The 20,067-nt window shown below is 45.9% G+C and overlaps 1 protein-coding gene across 1 annotated transcript; it reads left to right on the top strand.

Moving 5' to 3' along the window:
* The first annotated feature begins 101 nt into the window (after positions 1-101).
* On the top strand, positions 102-11,281 carry adgrg2a (adhesion G protein-coupled receptor G2a). The gene is made up of 27 exons (XM_058060390.2): positions 102-275; positions 805-866; positions 1,083-1,396; positions 1,512-1,773; positions 1,876-3,006; positions 3,097-3,138; positions 3,222-3,289; positions 3,436-3,467; positions 3,547-3,583; positions 3,648-3,682; positions 3,750-3,877; positions 3,951-4,068; positions 4,702-5,396; positions 5,471-5,571; positions 5,646-5,782; positions 5,862-6,018; positions 6,076-6,231; positions 6,302-6,424; positions 6,495-6,540; positions 6,599-6,702; positions 6,775-6,899; positions 6,976-7,244; positions 7,311-7,410; positions 7,620-7,906; positions 7,977-8,078; positions 8,149-8,271; positions 8,350-11,281. Exons 1-27 carry the CDS (start codon positions 256-258, stop codon positions 8,436-8,438), a joined length of 4,863 nt encoding a protein of 1,620 aa, XP_057916373.2. The 5' UTR covers positions 102-255; the 3' UTR covers positions 8,439-11,281.
* Positions 11,282-20,067: the final 8,786 nt, after the last annotated feature.

Genomic DNA, 20,067 nt, shown 5'->3' with positions numbered 1-20,067 from the left:
CACATATGAGAAATTTCAAGTCATAACAGCGCCACCATGAGGTGTATCTGTCAGAAAAATACATGTTTTGCACCCATTTGTGCGCAGCGGTCCAGGAATGAACGGGTGGAGGCACGCACGCGTCTTCCCTCCTCTTTATGGGCGTGTCCGTGCTTTCATTTAAGAGCCGTGTGCACGAGGGACGCACCACAGAAGAGGACGAGGAGCAATGGCAACAACTTTGCAGTGTGAGACAAGTCGTCCAACTTAGGACACATGGACTCCAAGAGCATCAGGTGAGCCCTTTCCAATATGGCGGTTCTATTCCTTTAAAGTTAAATGCAGTGTGACTTGTTGCTTGACCCCAGCATAATAAGCTAATAAATAAGGTACATACATTGCAAATTAGTAATAAATATCTAGTAACATCCTGTAAATATGAGCCCGGGAGACATGTGATATCTGTGTCCATGCTGCAGCAACACAATGAAGATGTAACAAAAACCCTGATAGTAAATGGAAGTCATGGAAGTATGGATGTGCAGGTAGGGAACAACCCTGCCCTGCGGCCCCCGCGCTACACAAGACGCTTCCATCACTAGCTTGTTTACCTGCGTTGCATGAGAAGATGCATGTTGACATCACGTCTGCATGCTGCACAATAAAGAAGGAAGAGGAAGTCGCAACAAATGAGCGGCGTTCTGCCGGAGTGTGTTTTTGTGCACAACCAAAATCTTTGTTGTTCTGCATCATACCCATCTAAGCGGAACGTGATGGACCGTGTTTGCTGGATGGACCTCAATGCTTTTGTGCTGGTGTTTCCAGGAGGATGGCCACTTTTCTTCCACTTGTCTGCGCTTGTCTGCTGGGAGCCTCTCCAGTTGCAGGTACTGTACGTTTTATTTTTATATATAATATATTTGAAATTAATATCAGAATTTACACAAATGTGTCATTCATTATGATGCAAACTCCCCACAGAGATGACCGAGGGTGGAATTGAACCCTGGTCTCCTAGCTGTGTTGTCTGCGCATTAACCACTCGACAGTTTGAGGATCGATAAGGGCTAAAAATAGCAACTGTGCCCGCTTCCTGTTGACAGGCTACTTCCTGGGGGACACCAAGGCGGTTCTGAACGGCTGCAAGGACCACTGGACCCTGCAGGACAGGACGCCCATGCCCTTGCTTTTCCACATGACCGTGTGCGTGGACGTGCGCATGGTGGACCCCGGGGCCTGGGTGGCCTTCTCATACAGCTCCACCCATTTGCCCAAGCCCGATCTGGGCCTGGAGGGAGACATGGGGGCCCTGTATGGGTGGCTGCTGGGGGTGAGACATCGCTTCCCTCTCAGTCTCACCCTGAATCGCTGGTATCGCGTATGCTTGAGGAAGAACGATAAATCCTTGAGCCTGGAGGTAAGAAAAGTACATTTGTGGCCAATTTCTCAGAAGTAGTATTGTTTTTTGTTTTGAAAACTTTATTTAAACTTTATTAGTTTGTTTTACAAAGGATTGTCCAATGGTCTTTCAGCTTGATGGACGTTTGGTGGCGGAGCGTACCGTCTTCGCCAACGCCATCCCTCCATCGGGCTCCCTGTGGCTGGGTTGTCGACCCCGACAAGTACCGGCCGGGGGGGCGGCACTGGGCCGGGTGGAGGTCTACATGTTCCGCATGTGGGCCGACCTGGCTCGTCGTGGCTTCTGCGAGGACGGTGACGTGATTGGCTGGGACGCACACTTCTGGGGCGTGACCAGTCCTCGGGCCCGGCAGAGGGACCCCAACCTCCCTTGTGGTGAGTTTCAGTACTGCAATTTGGACACTCCTTTTCCCCTCCTTAATAATATTTGTACATAAACATATTTACATTCATTTTATTATTTTATTGCTCTTTTAGTTTCAACATCTACGTTGGGAAGCCACCGTCAAAGTGAGCCTCCGTCAGTAAAAGTGACCTTACCTATGACTCCACCCACAACAACGCCTGGTCCTCTTGTGGTGGCCACCAGTGCAGCGGTCCCAATTAGCACATTGGAAACGCCCTCTAGCTCCAGCCTGGCCAATCAGGTGTCAAGCAGCACCCTCGCTCTTCCTACAAAGTTTGCCGCTGAAACCACACCCACAACAACGCCCCGCCCACTCATGGTGACTACTACAGAAGTCCTAAGTGGCACGTTAGCCCCGCCTTCGAGCCCTAGCCTGACCAATCAGGTGTCAAGCAGCACCCTAGCTCCACCTACAAGGTCTCGTCTGTTGGCCGCCCAAACCACAGCCACAACAACGGCCCGCCCACTCATGGTGACTACTACAGAAGTCCTAACTAGCACGTTAGTCCCGCCTTCTAGCCCCAGCCCGACCAATCAGGTGTCAAGCAGCACCCAGGCTCCCCCTACAAGGTCTCCCATCCCTGCTGCCCAAACCACATCCACAATAATGCCCCACCCACTCATGGTGACAACAAGTACAGAAGATGTAACTAGCACGTTAGCCCCGCCTTCTAGCCCCAGCACGACCAATCAGGTGTCAAGCAGCACCCTCGATCATCCTACAAGTTCTCCCCTCCCTGCTGCCCAAACCACATCCACAATAACGCCCCACCCACTCATGGTGACAACAAGGACAGAAGATGTAACTAGCACGTTAGTCCCGCCTTCTAGCCCCAGCCCGACCAATCAGGTGTCAAGCAGCACCCAGGCTCCTCCTACAAAGTCTCCCCCAACTGCTGATTATTCCACACCCACAACAACACCCTGCCCAATCTTGTTGACAGCAGATGAAGAAGTCCTAACAAACACATCAGAACCACCTCCTAAACCCAGCCCGACCAATCAGGTGTCAAACAGCACCCAGGACCCGCCTACTAGGTCTCCCCCAGCTGCTGCCCAAACCACACCCACATCAACAACCAGTGATGCTCCAACTGTCATGTTAGACCTGCCTTCTAATCCCAGCTCGACCAATCAGGTGTCAAGCAGCACCCAAGCTCCTCCTACAAAGTCTTCCCCACCTTATGACCAAATGACATCAGGTGAGAGTCACTTTATTAGGGAAATTGCTGCCATAACAATCAACACATTAATTGTCGTGTTTTTTTTTTGTATTTTGATGCTGTTTTTAGGGCACGGCCTCTGTGACTGCAGTGTTTTCTGCAACACGACAAGTATTTTCTAAGATGATTGTACTATTCACTCGCCCATATACAGGAAATGTAGTCTTTATTTAGGTTTGATTTCTCTCCATCAGGTCAGTTCTTTGCTTTGGGCTTTAATGTCAACAGTGCTTCCGTTAATGTGGACGCACTACAAAGCTTGGTAAGTACATTTCATTATTATTATTATTATCATTATCTGTACTTTACCACTACTGCTGGTCTAAAGGGTGAATTTTCAGACTCTAAAATATAATTTATCTCTACATGCATACTTTGTACGTGTTTTAAATTGCATTTTTTTAACAGTTGTCAAAGCTTCCATGTAGCCCCATGTCAGGGTAAGTTTTCTTATATAAAGCCTTGTGTATATGTAAACAACAGTGATATCTGAATGCTAACCCAATTGTTTATTTGCAGGTGTAAAAACTACCCAGATATACTAAAGTACTTCCAGGTAATTACAACCAAAACCTTATGTTGTTCTTTCCATTAAATTCTAAATGATTTCCTCTTTGCAGGGTGTCCATCTGGAATGTGACGGCACCCATGAGAGGTATCTAGTGTGTGTGTGTGTGTGTGTGTGTGTGTGTTATCAGTGTGTTAAGTCCGTGGCGTTGCAGGTTGAACAGCTGCATGGTGATAGTAGAAGTGTCCGGTCCGATCGACAGCTGCTCGCTCGGGCCGCTCGTGAAGGAGGTGATTGGAAGTTACGGAGGTGTCACCAATCAAACGTCGCTGTCACGCTTGGGTATGTGAGCACATGTCGTCGTGTCAAACCTCTGACATGATGTCACTGACGGCTCTTACTGATGGGATCCTAGTGCTGTGTGGTTCTCCCGGCGTGCCGCTTCATCATCTCCTGGCTTCCAACCTGAGCTGGTCTCCTCATGACCTGCTGATGTCGGACATATGCCGCCATGATGCTGCTCCGCTCCGATGGTGACTACAGCACACCTTTTATAATGTGCAGTAGCTTCTCAAGAATCACAACATTTATTCATTCATTTTCTACCGCTTATCCTCACGAGTCGCGGGGGTGCTGGAGCCTATCCCAGCTGTCTTAGAGTGAGAGGCGGGGTACACCGTGGGCTGGTGGCCAGCCAATCACATCGACATATAGACAAACAACCATTCACAGGAGAAAACCCACACATGCACGGGGAGAACATGCAAACTCGAGGGTGGGATTTAACTCGGGTCTCTTAGCTTTGAGGTCTGCACGCTAACCACTCGTCCACCGTGCAGCCTCACTGATCCACAGTAAGTCTTGTCCAATGTAACATTAAGTAGTGGGGCAGGATGACAAACATTAGCAACACTAGCAAAGCTACTAAATGTGATGCTAATGCGCTAACATTACACTCACACTGTCACGACAATCTCATGTTTGGTTAACCTGTTTGCTGAATATAAACCAAAAGTTTGTTTTAAGATGTGTAGCGAAGCCTGAGGAATACGTTTTTTTCCTTCATGAATTTCAAAAGCAACTTTTTTTTTCCACTTCAGCTGCTAAAACGTGGTTAAAATGTCGCTGTTACATCATGGGGGACCTTTGTGTGTTTTGTCTTCTAGTACAACCGCCCAAACTCGTGCGCTGCTCCTGGCTGACAGCTGCCCTCCTTCGCTAACGCTTCCACCCGCTCCCATCGAAGAAGCGACGTCCACTGCTGCCACCGATCACGACGAGGGATTTGCCAACACGGCCGCCACACCTGGTGCTGCCTTCACTGGCCTCCACACCACACAGGCCTTGCTGGTGGACACTAAAACTGCTGACGACTCGCAAGAGAGATACAGTGTGACTGCAGTTAGCGGTCAATGGACAAACGTAACAACACTTTCCTCGCCTGATGCAACAGTCACCGCAACAGCGCTTCATCCGACTGTAGCCAGCAACGCTGGGAATGGAAACAACAGCACCCCTAATGTGCCAACACACTTACTCAATGTAACAACCTCCACTTCTACTACCAGCCATACAGCGTCTCAGGAACCGCAGCAGAACTCAACCCTTCCTGATACCACCCGAACACCGGCGACAACATCTGGCAACAAAGCCGCCCCTTCAACTGCTCTCCCCACATCCACGCCGCTGACCGACCGCACCACCATCAACTCCAACATGACAGCCAACAACGACAGCACGTCCTCCATATTTGATAGCAATTCAACCAATTACTCCAAATTAACGCCTCGTGAACGTACCCTGATGATGACCACTGAGACGTTTCCTACCCAAAATAATGCCGCAACCCTGAGAACACCTGGTATGAAGATATTCTGTATGACTTGTTTGGTGGCTTTGTGGTAAGGTTTAACAACTGTCAATTTGGCACTGCAGTGACGTCCACGTTGTCTTCTGGAACCAAGAAGAACCTGGAGGAGCAAGCGGACAAACTTCTGGAAAGAACACAAGACGCATCGAAGCTCAACTCCACCCAGGTAACCAACAATTCCATAGTCTGCTGGCCCCTACGTGACGGATTAATATCACTACCCATTTGCCACCGCGGCAGGTGGCAGATGTGGTAGAGCAGCTGGAGAAACTTCTGGATGCTGCCACCATCTCCCAAGCGGTGGGCAGGAAAGCCATCAGCATCGTGAGCTCCCTGATGGAAAGTGACCCACGCGCCTTGTCATCGTCCGCCAACAGGTACAGTTCATTCTATAAAAATGTTACTTTGAAGGAACAAACGTCACTTCCGTTCGATTCCTCCACATCTTCTTTCCAGGATCATTCGGCTGGTGGAGGACTTGGGTCTCAAGCTGGTTGTCAGAGGCATCTCTGTGGTCCTCTCTTCCGGTTCTCTGGTTCTGGCGGTGCAAAAAGTGGATGGAAGAAACTTCCCAGAGATGTCCATCAACATCTACAACACTGACGATGTTCAGGTAGTGAAGATACAACAGACACAACTTCCTGCGTGCTCATTAGGTGGGTCTTTACAGCTAAGCGGTCTCAGCGGGTTCGAATCCAGGAAGAAGGACTCCACCATGGGGTCTGTGTACCTGCCTTCCTCCATCGCTGAGGGCTTGAGTCCTGAAGAGCAGAGGCAGGTCAAAAGGGTCCAGTTCACCTTCTACACCAAGCCCATCCTGTTCCAGGTGCTCCCTCCATCATGGCCTCCATAGTCTCCAAACATGGGTCCTGACTGACAGACCTGATTTCTTCCAGGATGGCACACTGAGCAACCGGACTGTGGTCAGTTCAGTTCTGGCGTCCAGTGTCACCAACCTGTCCATAAGCAACCTGGCTGAGAACATTAGCTTTACCATTCGGAACCTACATCCTCTACATGTAAGCATGCACCAGCGTGACCGTCTTAGAGAAGCAAAACTTCAACTCTTTTCCTCTTTTCTTTTCTCAGGCTAACTTTGAGGCTGTTTGTGCATTTTGGGACTTCGCTATGAATGGTAAGAATATATATTGTCCATTTCCGCTATTAATATTAATCACTTTTATATTTCTTAGATGGTGCAGGAGGTTGGAGTTCGGACGGCTGCTTTGTGGTGAACTCCACTCCATGGGGGACGACCTGCACCTGCGACCACCTCACCTCCTTCGCCATTCTGCTGGTCAGTCTTATTGAATCAGTGAGACATCATCATGGTACCGTGGTGTAGCACCCCTGTTCTGTCCTAATACAGGACCTCTCCAGAGAGGGGATACAAGACCCCCAGCAGGCACAGATTCTCACCTTCATCACCTATATCGGCTGCGGCATTTCGGCTATTTTTCTTGCCGCCACCTTATTGACTTACCTTTCGTTTGTGTAAGACACTTAAATAAATCACTTAAGTTCTTATTATTTATTCTCCTGTCCTTTAAACGCTGTTGTTCCCGTGCAGGAAGCTGTTGAGGGACATTCCAGCCAAGATCTTGGTCCAGCTCTGCTTCTCCCTCTTGTTCCTCAACCTGGTCTACCTGCTGGACGGCTGGCTGGCGCTCTACCCGGCCCCCGGCCTTTGCATCAGCACCGCCTTCTTCCTGCACTACTTCCTGCTGACCTCCTTCACCTGGGCCGGGCTGGAGGCCCTGCACATGTACCTGAGCATCGTGCGGGTGTTCACGCCGTACCTCAGCAGATACATGCTCAAGTTCTCGCTCGTTGGCTGGGGTGTGTGTCCTGTTTCGTGTGTCTTGTTGTTTGGAACTCAGAATGGTAACATCTTCGTGTGTGCAGGTGTTCCTCTTGTGGTGGTGGTTGTGGTCATCTCTGTGGACAGAGACAATTATGGTCTGGTTAAATATGGAAGGTACACAGATGGCACCTCTGATGACTTGTGAGTAATATTTTATGTACACCTCTTAATATTTCATATATCTCTTCATATTTATATATTGTATTTTTTATATATTTAAAATATTTATATTTCCATATTTTATATATATTAAATTATGTCATATATTTTTATATAATATTAAAATTATTTATATACGTATATATATAAAATATTTTTATATATTATATTTTTTATATTTATATTTTTAGCTGCTGGCTGCGTAACGACACGGCCTTCTATGTGGGCGTGGTGGCCTACTTCCTGCTCATCTTTGCGTCGTGCCTGCTGGTCTTCGTGGTGGTCATGGTCCAGCTGTCCCGCATCAAGAGACAGAACCCTCACAACCAGTCCCCTCACCGGGGCTTGGCCACCGACCTCCGCAGCATTGCCGGCCTGGTGGTGCTGCTGGGCCTGGCTTGGGGCTTTGCTCTGTTCGCCTGGGGGCCGCTCTACCTGCCCTTCGTCTACCTCTTCGCCATCTTCAACTCCCTGCAAGGTCACATTTCACCCACAGCACACCTCCTTGTGTCCACTTCCTGTGCATGAAGCTACTTTTAATCCTGTAGGCTTCTTCATCTTTGTCTTCCACTGCGCCTGCAAGGAGAACGTACGTCGGCAGTGGACAACCTACCTGTGCTGCGGTCGCCTGCGATTGGCTGAAAACTCAGGTAATGTGCCTCACGAAGCCGAATTGAACTGCGAGTAAAGAGCACAACAAATGAATGCAAGGCGTTGCAGATTGGAGTCGCACGGCCACGCGGGACAACAGGAACTTTTCGGCGACCACCTCATCGGCCTCGGCTCCTCGCCAGCTGTCTTCACGAAGCTCCTCTGTCACCAGCAACAGCACCAACAGCAGCAGTAAGTACAGCAGACTTGGGGCGTATTCGGGCGACGTTTAGCATCCCAACTCCTCTGGTCATCTGGTCATCTTCACAGGCTCCGTGTTTGTGGACAGCGGTTTGTCCGATGGCTCCAGCAGTGACGTCATCCTCAACGAGCTGCACAGACACACCGTGTCATTTTAGGGCCACACCCACCTTTTGGATGTCAGTATTTGGACACGTGACCCCCCATCTTACACTAGAACAGACCTTTTTTTTTTTTCTCTTCACTGTGCAGTTCCGACATCCGCCACTAGATGGCAGGATAAGTCTTCAGCAAATCCCATTCACCAGCTCGGCTTCACTTGAATAATTCTCTGCTTTGGAATGAAGTCATTATTCCATCACAAGCTAATCACTCGCTAGCATTTATTTATTTCATTGAAATTGGAAGCTTACAGCCAAGCTTTAAAAAACTGCTCATTTAGATTTGATTTATCGGAGAACATTTTCCATCCATAATTCCCTGCTAATGTTCAATAAAGGATTGAGGGATAATTACGTCCCTATGGTGGGCCATCAGCACTTAATCCGGGTCAGGAGAAAGGTCCTTTATGGCCTTGGGGGAGGTCGCTGCTGTCACCACAACACCTTTCATTCTGTTGGAGAAAGGGAACAGCTCGCATATGCTTCTCTTCAGGCTGCCTGGAGGATCAAAAAGAGGTTTAATCGAGGAAGCGGTGGTCGTCATGGCGACAATAATAACACTCATAAATCATGTGGCAAACTCGACTTGCGAGTCACGGCCTCTCAAAAAGGTCCATCGCTCCTTCTCGCCTTCTTTGGCTCCTTAGCGGACCTCTGGAGGCTCCTGTTGTTCACAGCGGGCTTCCGTGTGTCAACAAGAGTCTTATTATGGGATGCTGCTGTCTCGGCATCAGCAGGAATAAAACAAATTGAAGCCTCCTCCGGGGGCGATCGGATCAATGATGCAAAGTGCTCAATGAGACGCTTGATTGATTGAAGGGATTCACTGAATCAGCAGGAAGACCAGCATAACAAGCTCCCATTACATTTTAAAGCGCACATAAACCCAAAACAAATGATTAGGAGTGGTATGGGGTCGAAAAACAACTACCAGAAACGCTCCAATCAAAGCCCCTTTTTATGAACCGCAGAGTCTCTCACAGTCGCAGGATGCATGGCCTACAAAAGCAAAACCAAAAAACATTCAAAGCTGTGGCTGTAGGCAACCTCTTTTTTTAAATGAACTTCACAAGATGGCATCCGCTGCACTGGTAGTATCATGGGTCATTTTTTGTTTTGTTTTGTTTCTCAACGGCCACACAAGATGGCGGTCGTCAGCATCCAGCTCCATCTACCTCTGCGTGCGCTTTAAAATGCTGAGCACCCTCAGGTAAAGGGAGAGACCACAATGAGATGGGCGTGTGTGACGGTCAAGGATAAACGATGATGTTATGCCGCAGTGCGTCCGTCCAACATGGAGGCACATCGGTCTTTTCACATTTATCTTCCAGCTAACTTCTGTCAAAAATCCCGCCTTGGAACAGTGGCATTTTCTGCCATTTTGGGGTCCTGCTGGGACCCCCCCACCAGAAAAGTGCAGTGGAATCATTTAGTTTTCTTTCCGTCTTGCTTCCATTGCTATTTTCTGGTCTGCAAAGTGAGGGAAACCTCCCACAGCCTCCTTGGGGGGTCCCAGCAGGACCCATAAATGGCAGAAAATCCCACTTTTCCTCGGCGGTGATTTGGGAGTTGGGGGTAATTTCCCACATCCTCATGGCAAAAAAGGAGAAACACATTCCGAAGTGCAGATTATCTGATGATTTTTTTGCGTGCAGCCCTTTTCCAGCCCGGGAGAAATTTCCCGCATTACAGGATCTGGAAGGGCTCAGATATGGCAGAAAATGCCACTTTTTTCACGCTTGATCAGCCCATTTCTGGTCTGGAGAAAGCAGAGGGGAACCTCCCACACCCCCTTTAGTGTTCCAGGGAAACGTGGGCCAACCTTGGACAAGCACAAATGAAAAAGGCATCACTGACACGAGGCTTGGCAATGCGAGGAGCCTTCTGGCTCTGTAAACACAAGCAAACACAAGACGGGCCGGTCTTGTCAAATAGGACCCAAGTGGATCAGAACCTGCTGGAAAAACAACACTCCAGGCGTATAAATAGTCCACATGCAGACTTGACCGTAAATCTGTTGCTTTCTCTCGCCTTATTGACGTTCGGGATGAAAGAGATTCTTGATGCTTGAGTCTGCGCAAGGTCGCGCAAGGGTCGCGCTCAGGGATGCTTAAACCTCTGATGCTTGAAAAGGCTGCGGTTGAAAATGACTCCAGGTGATGCTGAAGTGAAGCGATAACGCGTAACGGGCTTAAGTTTAGCCGGGGAAAAACTGTAAGCGAGGACTTCACAGATGTGTTGGCATGCCTGATTCGTTTCACCTCAGGGTCAGAAGATTAGGTACACCTAATGAGACACTACGCTTGCAGGGATGCCACTGAGTGGAGTCTAAAGAAGGCTGAAAAAAAAACTTAATCCTAATGGTAAGTCACAATTATGTGTTAAAAATTGTGAGATAAAATGGAGACACAATCGTAAGCAAGGTGGGTATCCTACTGAATTGAATCGAGTTGAGTGAAGAAGGCGCAGTACATACATACGTAGTTTGTGACTTTTCATCTCATAATTATGACTTACCATTGGGATAACTTTTTTCCCAGCGACGGAAATGGGTTTCCTACCGAAGTCCGTTTCACACAACATTGGGGACGGACTATACTATAGAAAATACTATCGCTGAGTATGCTGGAATATGTTCTGCTTTGCACATGATGGGCAGTACTACTACTAGTCGTACCATGGATTGTAGCGAAGGGTGTATTTTGTTGTTTTTATATAAACCTACAGCATTGTTGGAAATAAGCTTCTACTGGCAGAACAGCGACCCCACCTGGTTGTAAAGAGACAATACATGACGGGCTCAGTACAGGGTGTATCTTCTGTAACTTTTGTAACGTTTTGTCAAATATCCAAATAAACTATTCAGTTAAGAATGATGTTTGTTCACTTCTTTACAAACACTCAAATCAATGTACTGTACTGTATCTCGTTATTTCGACTTTTTATCTCATAATTTTGAATTTCTATCACAGAATTTCGACTTTTTATCTCGTTATTTCGACTTACCATTGGGATATTTTTTTTTCAGTGGCGGAAATGGGCTTCCATAGTTTTCCATAAGAGTCAGGAAAAAAAAATCTGTCCATGTTCCATACAAGCCCTGTAAGGGGAGCTCTATCAACTATATTGGCCCTAAAAGCAGGTTTTTTTGGCTCCTATGTTGGCATTTTAGAATACATATAGTCAAATAAAATAGATAAAATGAGAGATCGAGGAAGCCCCCCCCCCCTTAACATCCACTAACCGAATGTCAGCGTCCGAACTGCAAAGACTCGTAGCTTATCTGTAGCTTCAGGTACAACACAACAGCAAAGCACGTCTGCATTACTGGCAGCTAAAAGGGGGTCCAGTGGCCCAGAGCTGCGAGCCCTTGGGGGCCTCATTAAAGCAACACTGGGAGTGGACACGTCCTTAAGTCCAAGGCCGGAACCAACCGGACAGAACGAGTGCCGTGTTAGCGTGGCGAGCCCATCCATTACTGTCCGCTCGTGTTCAAGAGCGAGGTTCCTTTCCAGCCTTTTAGTGTCCAAACAACCTCGACCACGTCAGCATTGAACTCTCATTTGGCAAGAACAGGTCCCGCATCTTCACTGAGACATTTTCGGAAGGTTTCTTCCACGTGGCCCAACTCGGCCGACAAAACAAAAGCCAACAGTTTCATCAATTCAAAGTTGCCTTCCAGTGCACTGGAAAATGTAACCTCTCTAATTTGCACTTGTGTGTAATGACATGCAAATGAAGGGGGGTGGTGGGGGGGGGGGGCGCTGTCAAGTGGAAGATTGATGGCGGGTACGTGACCGCAGTCAACCATTAAAATGCTTTTTAACCCCTAAGCATCTCTCATACAGAACATCCATCCATACATACGCTAATTAATTGCATGTAAAAATAGACAAATAAATGATTAATTCTGATTAATTAATTTTGTTTCATAATTTAATAATTTCGCTTATTTCGCAATTCATTAATTTGAAGCAACCAATTGTATTTATTTGCATTCGCCGTTGTAGCTAAACATTGCTGTTTGTCTGTCTGACGACGCGTTCATGGTCGCCATATGGAACTCGGCAGGAAGTTGAATGTAAGACAACAAGAGACAAATCTATAGAGTTCCATCTATTATTCATGTCCTCTCCAAGGGTCAAACATACATATTTCAACATGCGCTCCTGATCTGTCTCCATCTGCGCTTGCTGTACATATTTCAATATTACAACACTTTGGAACCATCTTCTTTGTTTTGCAGCATTTGACCACCAACCTGAGCGTATTTGACATCCTGCTTCCTGTCCTCAACTCGGTTGGCCGTTTGTGTTTGAACTCATCAGAGTCCCCGGGCCAGACGAGTCTAATCTGCAAAGGACATAAAAATGTTCAATAGCTGCTTCATCGCCACTTCAGGCCCGTTGAAGCACCCTGGAGTGCAGGTATGGATTGTACCGTGCGGCGCTTTTGATGATAAAGTGCCATTGTGCCGGTTCACCGGCGGTCTATCACCCCCCGACCCCCCGCCCCAGTTCACTTAATTACTTTGTGAGTATGACAATCAAAGTATTGATTAGCGCACACATACTGCTAGGTGTGGGTTAGCATGGGAGGGATTGTTTTGGTTTCTAGTTGGGATGGCCAATATCATCCTCAGTTTCTAGTTTTCCACAATACTCCAGAATGTGACCAGTCCATTCAGCATCCAAACAAGGAAGTAGCCTGCTAGTTAACATCCAGACAACAAACACAAATATGATGCTAATTTGTTATGAATACACATTATTATTGACCAAAATACTATTTTAAATAGTATTAAATAAAATAAGACAAGTTATTTAGTCTTTCGTGGCATCCGCACAGGAAACAACAATAGCAGCATTCCATACGTGGCATTCAAGCACCGTGGGAGATTAGATTGTATTTTTTTAGTGATGATTCACAGCTTGTATCTTGCAGATTTGGTAATTTGACTGAAGGAGCTGTGAAATTACTCAAGGGAGAGATAAAATGAGAATTTTCTCCGCCTACGCATGAGATGGTATCGCTTTTGTGAAGTTTAAAATCACGTTATATGTGTGTGCTGTTTCAGAGTGAAGACTTTTTCATGACAAGAAAAGGAATAAACGCTGTAAACGTTGCCACAAGAGACACTGCGCTCAGTTTGGTTTGGTTTCTTTGCTAGCTTAGCTTAATCATTGCTAGCTTAGCTTAAATAATAAGTTATATGCATGTTGAATCAGTTTATTTGGTTTCTTTGTGATCTTGGCTTAACTTAAGCATTGCTAGCTTAGCTTAAATAATAAGTTATATGCATGTTTAATCATATTTTATACATTTGTGACCAAAAGCACTTTCAAGCCTAAAAATGGCGACATGACTGAAAACCCAAATATAAGGCTTTCAGAAGATGCATTCAAAGATGTTGCTTATATGTAGTATGTAGTATTCTACCAGTCACTAAGTGTCCGTAATGTCACTTGTATGCTGTCAATGCTAACATGTGCATTTTTTTAGGAGTGCAAAAGTGACTATAGGGGTGTTGTTTCATGTCTAGAGGGCTATAATAACATTAAAAAGCATATTTAGAAGGTCCTAAACATTGTAATTATAAATAAAGAATTCTATTTTGTAGAAATTCACTTATCACGGTTGAACCTGGAAGCCATTAACCGAAATAAATGAGGGATTGATGTACTAACAGTCAAAAATAATAGCAGCAGCAGCAGTAAAAAAAAAAAGGCGGCCACTTCCCTATGCAGCCGGAATCCGATCTAAAATCCATGATTATCCGATGAAACGTGCCCTTGGTTTGATGGCTAATGGATGGCGGGCCACTTCTCCAAGTGGGTCTATTATTGCTTTTGTGTTCTTCTATTTGACTGCACGGAAAAAGCTCCAAAAAGAACCTGTGAAAGCTCCTCCGTCTGAGCTTCGACGGTGGCTCAACCTGTCAATCATCCTCTCGGCGGGTTCGGGTTCCTGGCTGTTTTTTTTGTACCGCACTACCTGGAAGTCTGTCTTTTGTGGCGGCGGGGCTGGTGGCTTGCAGACGTGTTCTGCAGCATATTATTTCACACCCGAATTGGCATTAATGGCAAATGGAACACCGTTTCTTCCAATTCCGCTAATGAGTCTCTCGGAACATCGCCTGCATCGGCCATGTTTGCTGGCAAGCCTGCGTATCTTCCAGACAGCCGAGGCTGCTCTTATTATAGCTTCAAAACGGCTTCAGAAGGAGCAACAATTACTCAGCGCTGCTGCTGCAGCAGCAAAGAGCAAAGTGAATAAAAGTTGGATCAAAATATGATATAAAAATATCTCCGCTTCAGCCTTTATGACTTGCCGGATGTTGGGATATTTGCACTTCAATGGGAGCAACCTCACTTTTGGTTTTTATATATTTAATACAAAACTCAATGACTTCGATTTTTTGTTAGCCTGATGATTAATCCCCATGATTTCTGCCTAGCAACAAAAAAACTATAATATGGTGTTACTTTGCTGTAGTACAACTTCAAAAAAATGCTCATGTCATTTCCCCGCAGGTCCGTGATGGGGGCGAGGAGGAGGCAGCAGCAGGCAGCGAGGAACGTCAATCACGGGCAACGGAAGTTGAGGACGTGATGGGAATAATGTGGAAGGTAAGCGGCGAGGCCCGCAGCGTGACAAGGAGCACCAAGCTGCTAATAAATATTAGCCGGCACGTTTCCACGTCTCATCTCTGGAGACGCTGTTTAATACCCCCTCACCCATGACGTTAATTATTCACATGAAACCTTTGTCCATTATATTAGGTACACTGTATCTGTATCAAAGATTTTACCTTCACAGATAATCCATGGGATGCCAGTCAGAGTCCCTCAATCTTCATCTTTCATCTTTTTGGACAACTTTTACTTTTACACTGCTAGCTAGTTAGCTGTCAATCTCGCATTGTGGCCACCTTTTGTGGCTAGTTAGCATACATCTATTGATTTATACTAGTTAGCTTATGAAGGTTGTCAGCATATCTCTATCTAGCTTGCAAAGCTATAGTTAGCGAATTGATCAAGAGTAGTTAGCTCTTGTGGTTAGTTAGCGTACATCTATTGAGCTATACTAGTTAGCTCATGCAGCTTGTCAGCATATCTCTATCAAGCTTGCAAAGCTATAGTTAGCTCATTGATCAAGAGTAGTTAGCTCTTGTGGCTAGTTAGCGTACATCTATTGATCTATAGTAGTTAGCTTATGATCTCTATTGAGCTTGTGAAGCTGGTTAGTATATTGATCAAGAGTAGTTTTGTCGCTAATTAGTGTATATCTATTGATGTACACTAGTTAGCTTATGAAGTTTGTCAGCATATCTGCCTATCTAGCTTGTGAAGCTAGTTAGCATATTGGTCAACAGTAGTTATCTTTTGGCTAGTTTATGGCTAGTTAGCATGTGAAGTTAACATATCTGTCTCCACAGTAATTAGCTCGTGTGGCTAGTTAGCTTTGTTTATAATTTTTTTTTTCTCATTTCAATGAGATCCCAATCCTCCTTTTTACTGTTTTGAATGCAGGTTATGTTGAATATTTCTTTAATGGCCACGGGCTACAATTTGGACACCCTCGGTTAATGCTAACCTGTGCCGAGTTTTACTGTACGACATTTCCCGACTGGAAATAAATATTTCGCCTTTGCCCCCTTTGGACGACGCCTCGGGGCAAACATAAATCAGTAAACGTGCTGACTAACGATGCGTGGCTCCTAAATAAATGAGTGCAAAGTAAACACAGATGCTAACGGCGGCATTGTTCCCTGCCACAGCCTTTTATGTAATTGGCATCCAGATGTGTTTCCTTGGTGATTATTGATGAAAGACGACACCAAAGCCCAGGCGGACTCATTTTGCAAGGAGAGAGGACTAATTAGACGCAAGGACTAATTAGAAGCAGCTTGTTGATGATGATGATGATGATGGCGTAATCCCACAGTGATGGATAGATGTTTTTGTATAAGCCATCCTTTCCCATGAATATATTCTATTTGATAATGTTCTTTCGCCTGCCATATCCCCCCTCCTGTTTTTTGTGCTGGTCCTATTTTCCAGCAGGACACAAAAGAGTCTTTTTGGTAGGAGAAATAGCGGCGGGGAGGAGGGGTGTGGGTTTAAAAAAGAGCTATTTGAGCTATCAAACGGCTCTTTTCATCTATAGCTTTGTGGAGAAAGTGGAAGTAGGACAAGAGTTTGTGCGAATGCAGGTAGTGATTATTGAAGCAGTGGAATGGAGTGAAATTACATTTGGGAGCGGCCATCAAAAATGGCGCCCCCTGCTGAATGAATAGCAGAGCATTTTCTAGTGTACACTGTACAGAAATGACAACTCTTTGCGTCCCGTTGGTGATGCTCCTTCCATTTTCAGAGCACGCTTCTTATATGGCAAGAAGATGAGCTGCCAAGTGGGTCACTGGAAATCCCCACGTGGGCTACACACACACACACACGGTGGATTTTCACACAGAATAAATCCTTACATATGATTTGACTCCATTGCACGGCTCAATAGAGTCATTTTGCTTGCTTGGAATCTGCATGAATGGCTGCATGTGGCGAGAAGGGGGAATCAGACTCTTATAGTTGTCTCTCATTTATCGCGATTAACTGGTTCCAGTACTGGAGAACAAGCCAAAAAGTTACCACTTCCACACAGAATGGGTAGAGACCTTTTTTCATTCATGGCTGACTCCATGCGGTGCAATTTAAGGTTTTGTCATCCTCCATATCTTTCATTCATCCATTTTCTATGCCGCTTATCCTCACTAGGGTCGCTGGATGTATGCTGGAGCCTATCCCAGCTGAAGGTGTACCCTGGACTGGTGGAGCCGCCATCTTTCCTCCTCCTGTCTTGTGAAGCCCAAAGCTAATCCTACCAAAGACAAACTTAAAGTTCCACCATCCCGCCATGCTGCTCACGGCATCCGTGTAGAGGAGCGGTTCGGTTCCCCAATTGGCTTCATAAAACTCCCCCTCAAATTCATTTCCTAACGTGCCCTTGAGCAAGACACCGCTTGGCAAGACTTAACCCATAAGAAAATATAGTCACTGTGTTTAATTAAAGGGAAATGGTAGACTGACGAGCCCTCTGGTCTTTCTCCATTTGCATATTCACCTCTGTCATTATGGTTTTTGCTAACGTGGTCGCCGTGGTAACCACCATGTGGGCCTTGTTAACTTAACCCCTGCTAGCGAGCGCCATCCATCACCGTTACGGGGAATATGACACCTCCGGGGGCCACGATTCTTCATCGCTATCTTACATGGGAACCACTGAGCTGTTAAAACGCAGCGCAAGGCGATATCAGCGGCGTACAAAAGCGTTGGAGATGGAGCATAGGCGTTGGAGATGGCGCATAGGCGTTGGAGATGGAGCATAGTCAAAGGCTGCTGTGATAGAAGTGTTGGGAAGACCAGGTGTAGTCATAAAGCAAATGTCAGATATATATTTTTAATGGATCGCTCTCCGTCACGTCCAACGTGTCACATCGTGGCCTCCCTGGGAAGAAGTTTGACTCGCGTTGACAAACTAAGAAATGTTTCTGGAGCCCACAAGGTCGCAGCGGCGCTCTGATGCTGTCTTTTTTGAAGTGCTTCAGGCATGAAAGCGGTCGATGTGATCACATTTTTTTCCCCACTATTTATTATATGTACATGCAGACCTTGTAGTGTGCATGTCGGGCCAGTAGGGGGCGATGTAGAACTACAGCAGTATGCACATTGCCACCTTATGGTGCAATTATTTGTTTTTAATTAATTTTTATTGTTAAAATAAAAAAATACAATACAAATTGTAAATAAAATATTAAAATACATTTAAAAATATTAAATACTATTTTTAAAAACATTATATTATTTATTCTGAAATCAATTGTTTATTTATATATATGTGTTTTTACTTTATGTGGCTCTTTCTTCAGGGACAAAAAGAGCTAATAGTTATTTATTATTATCTTCTTGACGCACCGCATTTAAATTCAAGTGTGGCACCCACTAAGAATACCACTTTCTCGGGGGAGACCACCAAGCGAGAGTACATTGCGCATTTATCGCCCTCCTTGTTGTTTGTGTTTTAATTGCATTCTGTTTGATGAGATTGTTTGCCACCAGAGAGGAAACCTACAAGCTTTTTTTCCCGCCACCTACGGTCTATGCATGATACACACACACACACACACACAGAAAGAAGACTAGTTGTGTGAGAGTGACATGTTTGTCTTTGTGGACACATGTCTCTCTGCACTTTGTGTTGCGCTGCAGGAAGCATGGAAGCATGACAGGCTGCAGAGGCACCAATCACACCAGGAAGGCTCTGCTTCCTCTTGTGGGCCGTCAAATTGACATCCCTGTTTTTTTCCTGTTGCTCGTTTGCAGGAATAATCTTTTTTTTTTAAGTATCACAGAGAAGGCCATCTGGAATGCAGACCTGTTGGGAAATGTCAACCCGACAAGCCTATATTTCATTTTTTCAAGGATTCTACAGCTTCTAAAAAAGAAATAATAGAACTTTTACAGCAACTGAAGTGTGTTTTTCAGGGTCAAAAGCACTTTTGGACTCATGTGATCTTAGTGAAACCTCTCCTCCTTGCCATCTTGTTATTGCTGTTGCCATGACAACAGCAGCCATCATGTTTTTATTGTGCAGCAAAACCTTAACTCTCAAAGGGCTGCAGATGGACCAAAATATACTCTCATCTAAAGCTGCTTCTTCACATTGAAGTACGTCCCATACACCATTCAACGTGTTCAAAAAGGAGTAGGAAGAAGCACATCTTATTTCATCCCACCCCTTCTCAAGTCTCAGCAAATTAGGTGTACCCAATGAATTGGCCAGTGTTACAATGGCAGGCCATCCATCCTGAAGCACTTCCTCTATGTTAGCGGCTCAAGCGTGAAGGCGCTACGCGTCGACGTCGTCGGATGACTGATGCCCGGTAATAACCACGTCTCACTCGCAGATTGATGGTGCCGATAAAAACTGTGTCACCGCGTAGAAAGGCTGATTATGACACTCGGCATATTGGAGGGGGTAAGGGAGAACAAACCTGTGCTTGGATATAAACTCATTTGCACATATGGACTGTATGGTGCTGATGAAGCCAGACTACTGCCACCTGCTGTTGCAGAGGAGTATTGAAAACTGTCCAAGGTGCTGAAACCAATTTTATTCTTGCGAAATCTCCTGTTGAGAGAATAACTCATGGTCCTTATGGCCCGATATCAAATCCTGCGTCTCATTTCCATACGTGGATCTCTTGGCTGCCGTATCGCTGTTTCCGCTCTCCTCCCCCTCCGGCCCCACCGCCCGGGTGCCTTCCCGAGATTCATTTAGGAGGATTTCATTTGGGCACAGATCACATTTCCTGCCGCTGCTGAAACAGATCCGTTTAAGATGAGGATTTCCTGGCAGGACAATATTACAACTCTCGGGAGTCTATCTATTATACAGTTAACAATGACACGTTTCACACAAGGCAGATTAATCCTCCGTGTGGGTGTTTGATGCTCAGAGAGTTTAACATAACCCCCAGCGCCATCTACGCTACTTCCCGGCGCAAGAAAGCACCGTTTGATGTCATTCCGAGGGGCGCTGGCAGACAGGCGGCGCGTGTGGACTG

The sequence above is a fragment of the Doryrhamphus excisus genome, linkage group LG7 (genome assembly GCF_037039965.1).
Source record: "Doryrhamphus excisus strain RoL-2023G ecotype Guam linkage group LG7, RoL_Dexc_Guam_v1.1, whole genome shotgun sequence".
NCBI lineage: Eukaryota > Metazoa > Chordata > Actinopteri > Syngnathiformes > Syngnathidae > Doryrhamphus > Doryrhamphus excisus.
Note: the sequence above shows the minus strand (reverse complement) of the source record. Positions and strands in the feature narration are given on the sequence as shown.

Excerpts from the sequence above, each read along its gene's own strand:
- adgrg2a (XM_058060390.2), top strand. The coding sequence starts at position 256 with ATGGACTCCAAGAGCATCAG. Across the intron at positions 5,783-5,861 it reads TTGTCATCGTCCGCCAACAG|GATCATTCGGCTGGTGGAGG; the intron begins GTACAGTTCATT and ends TCTTCTTTCCAG. Across the intron at positions 6,425-6,494 it reads GGAACCTACATCCTCTACAT|GCTAACTTTGAGGCTGTTTG; the intron begins GTAAGCATGCAC and ends TTCTTTTCTCAG.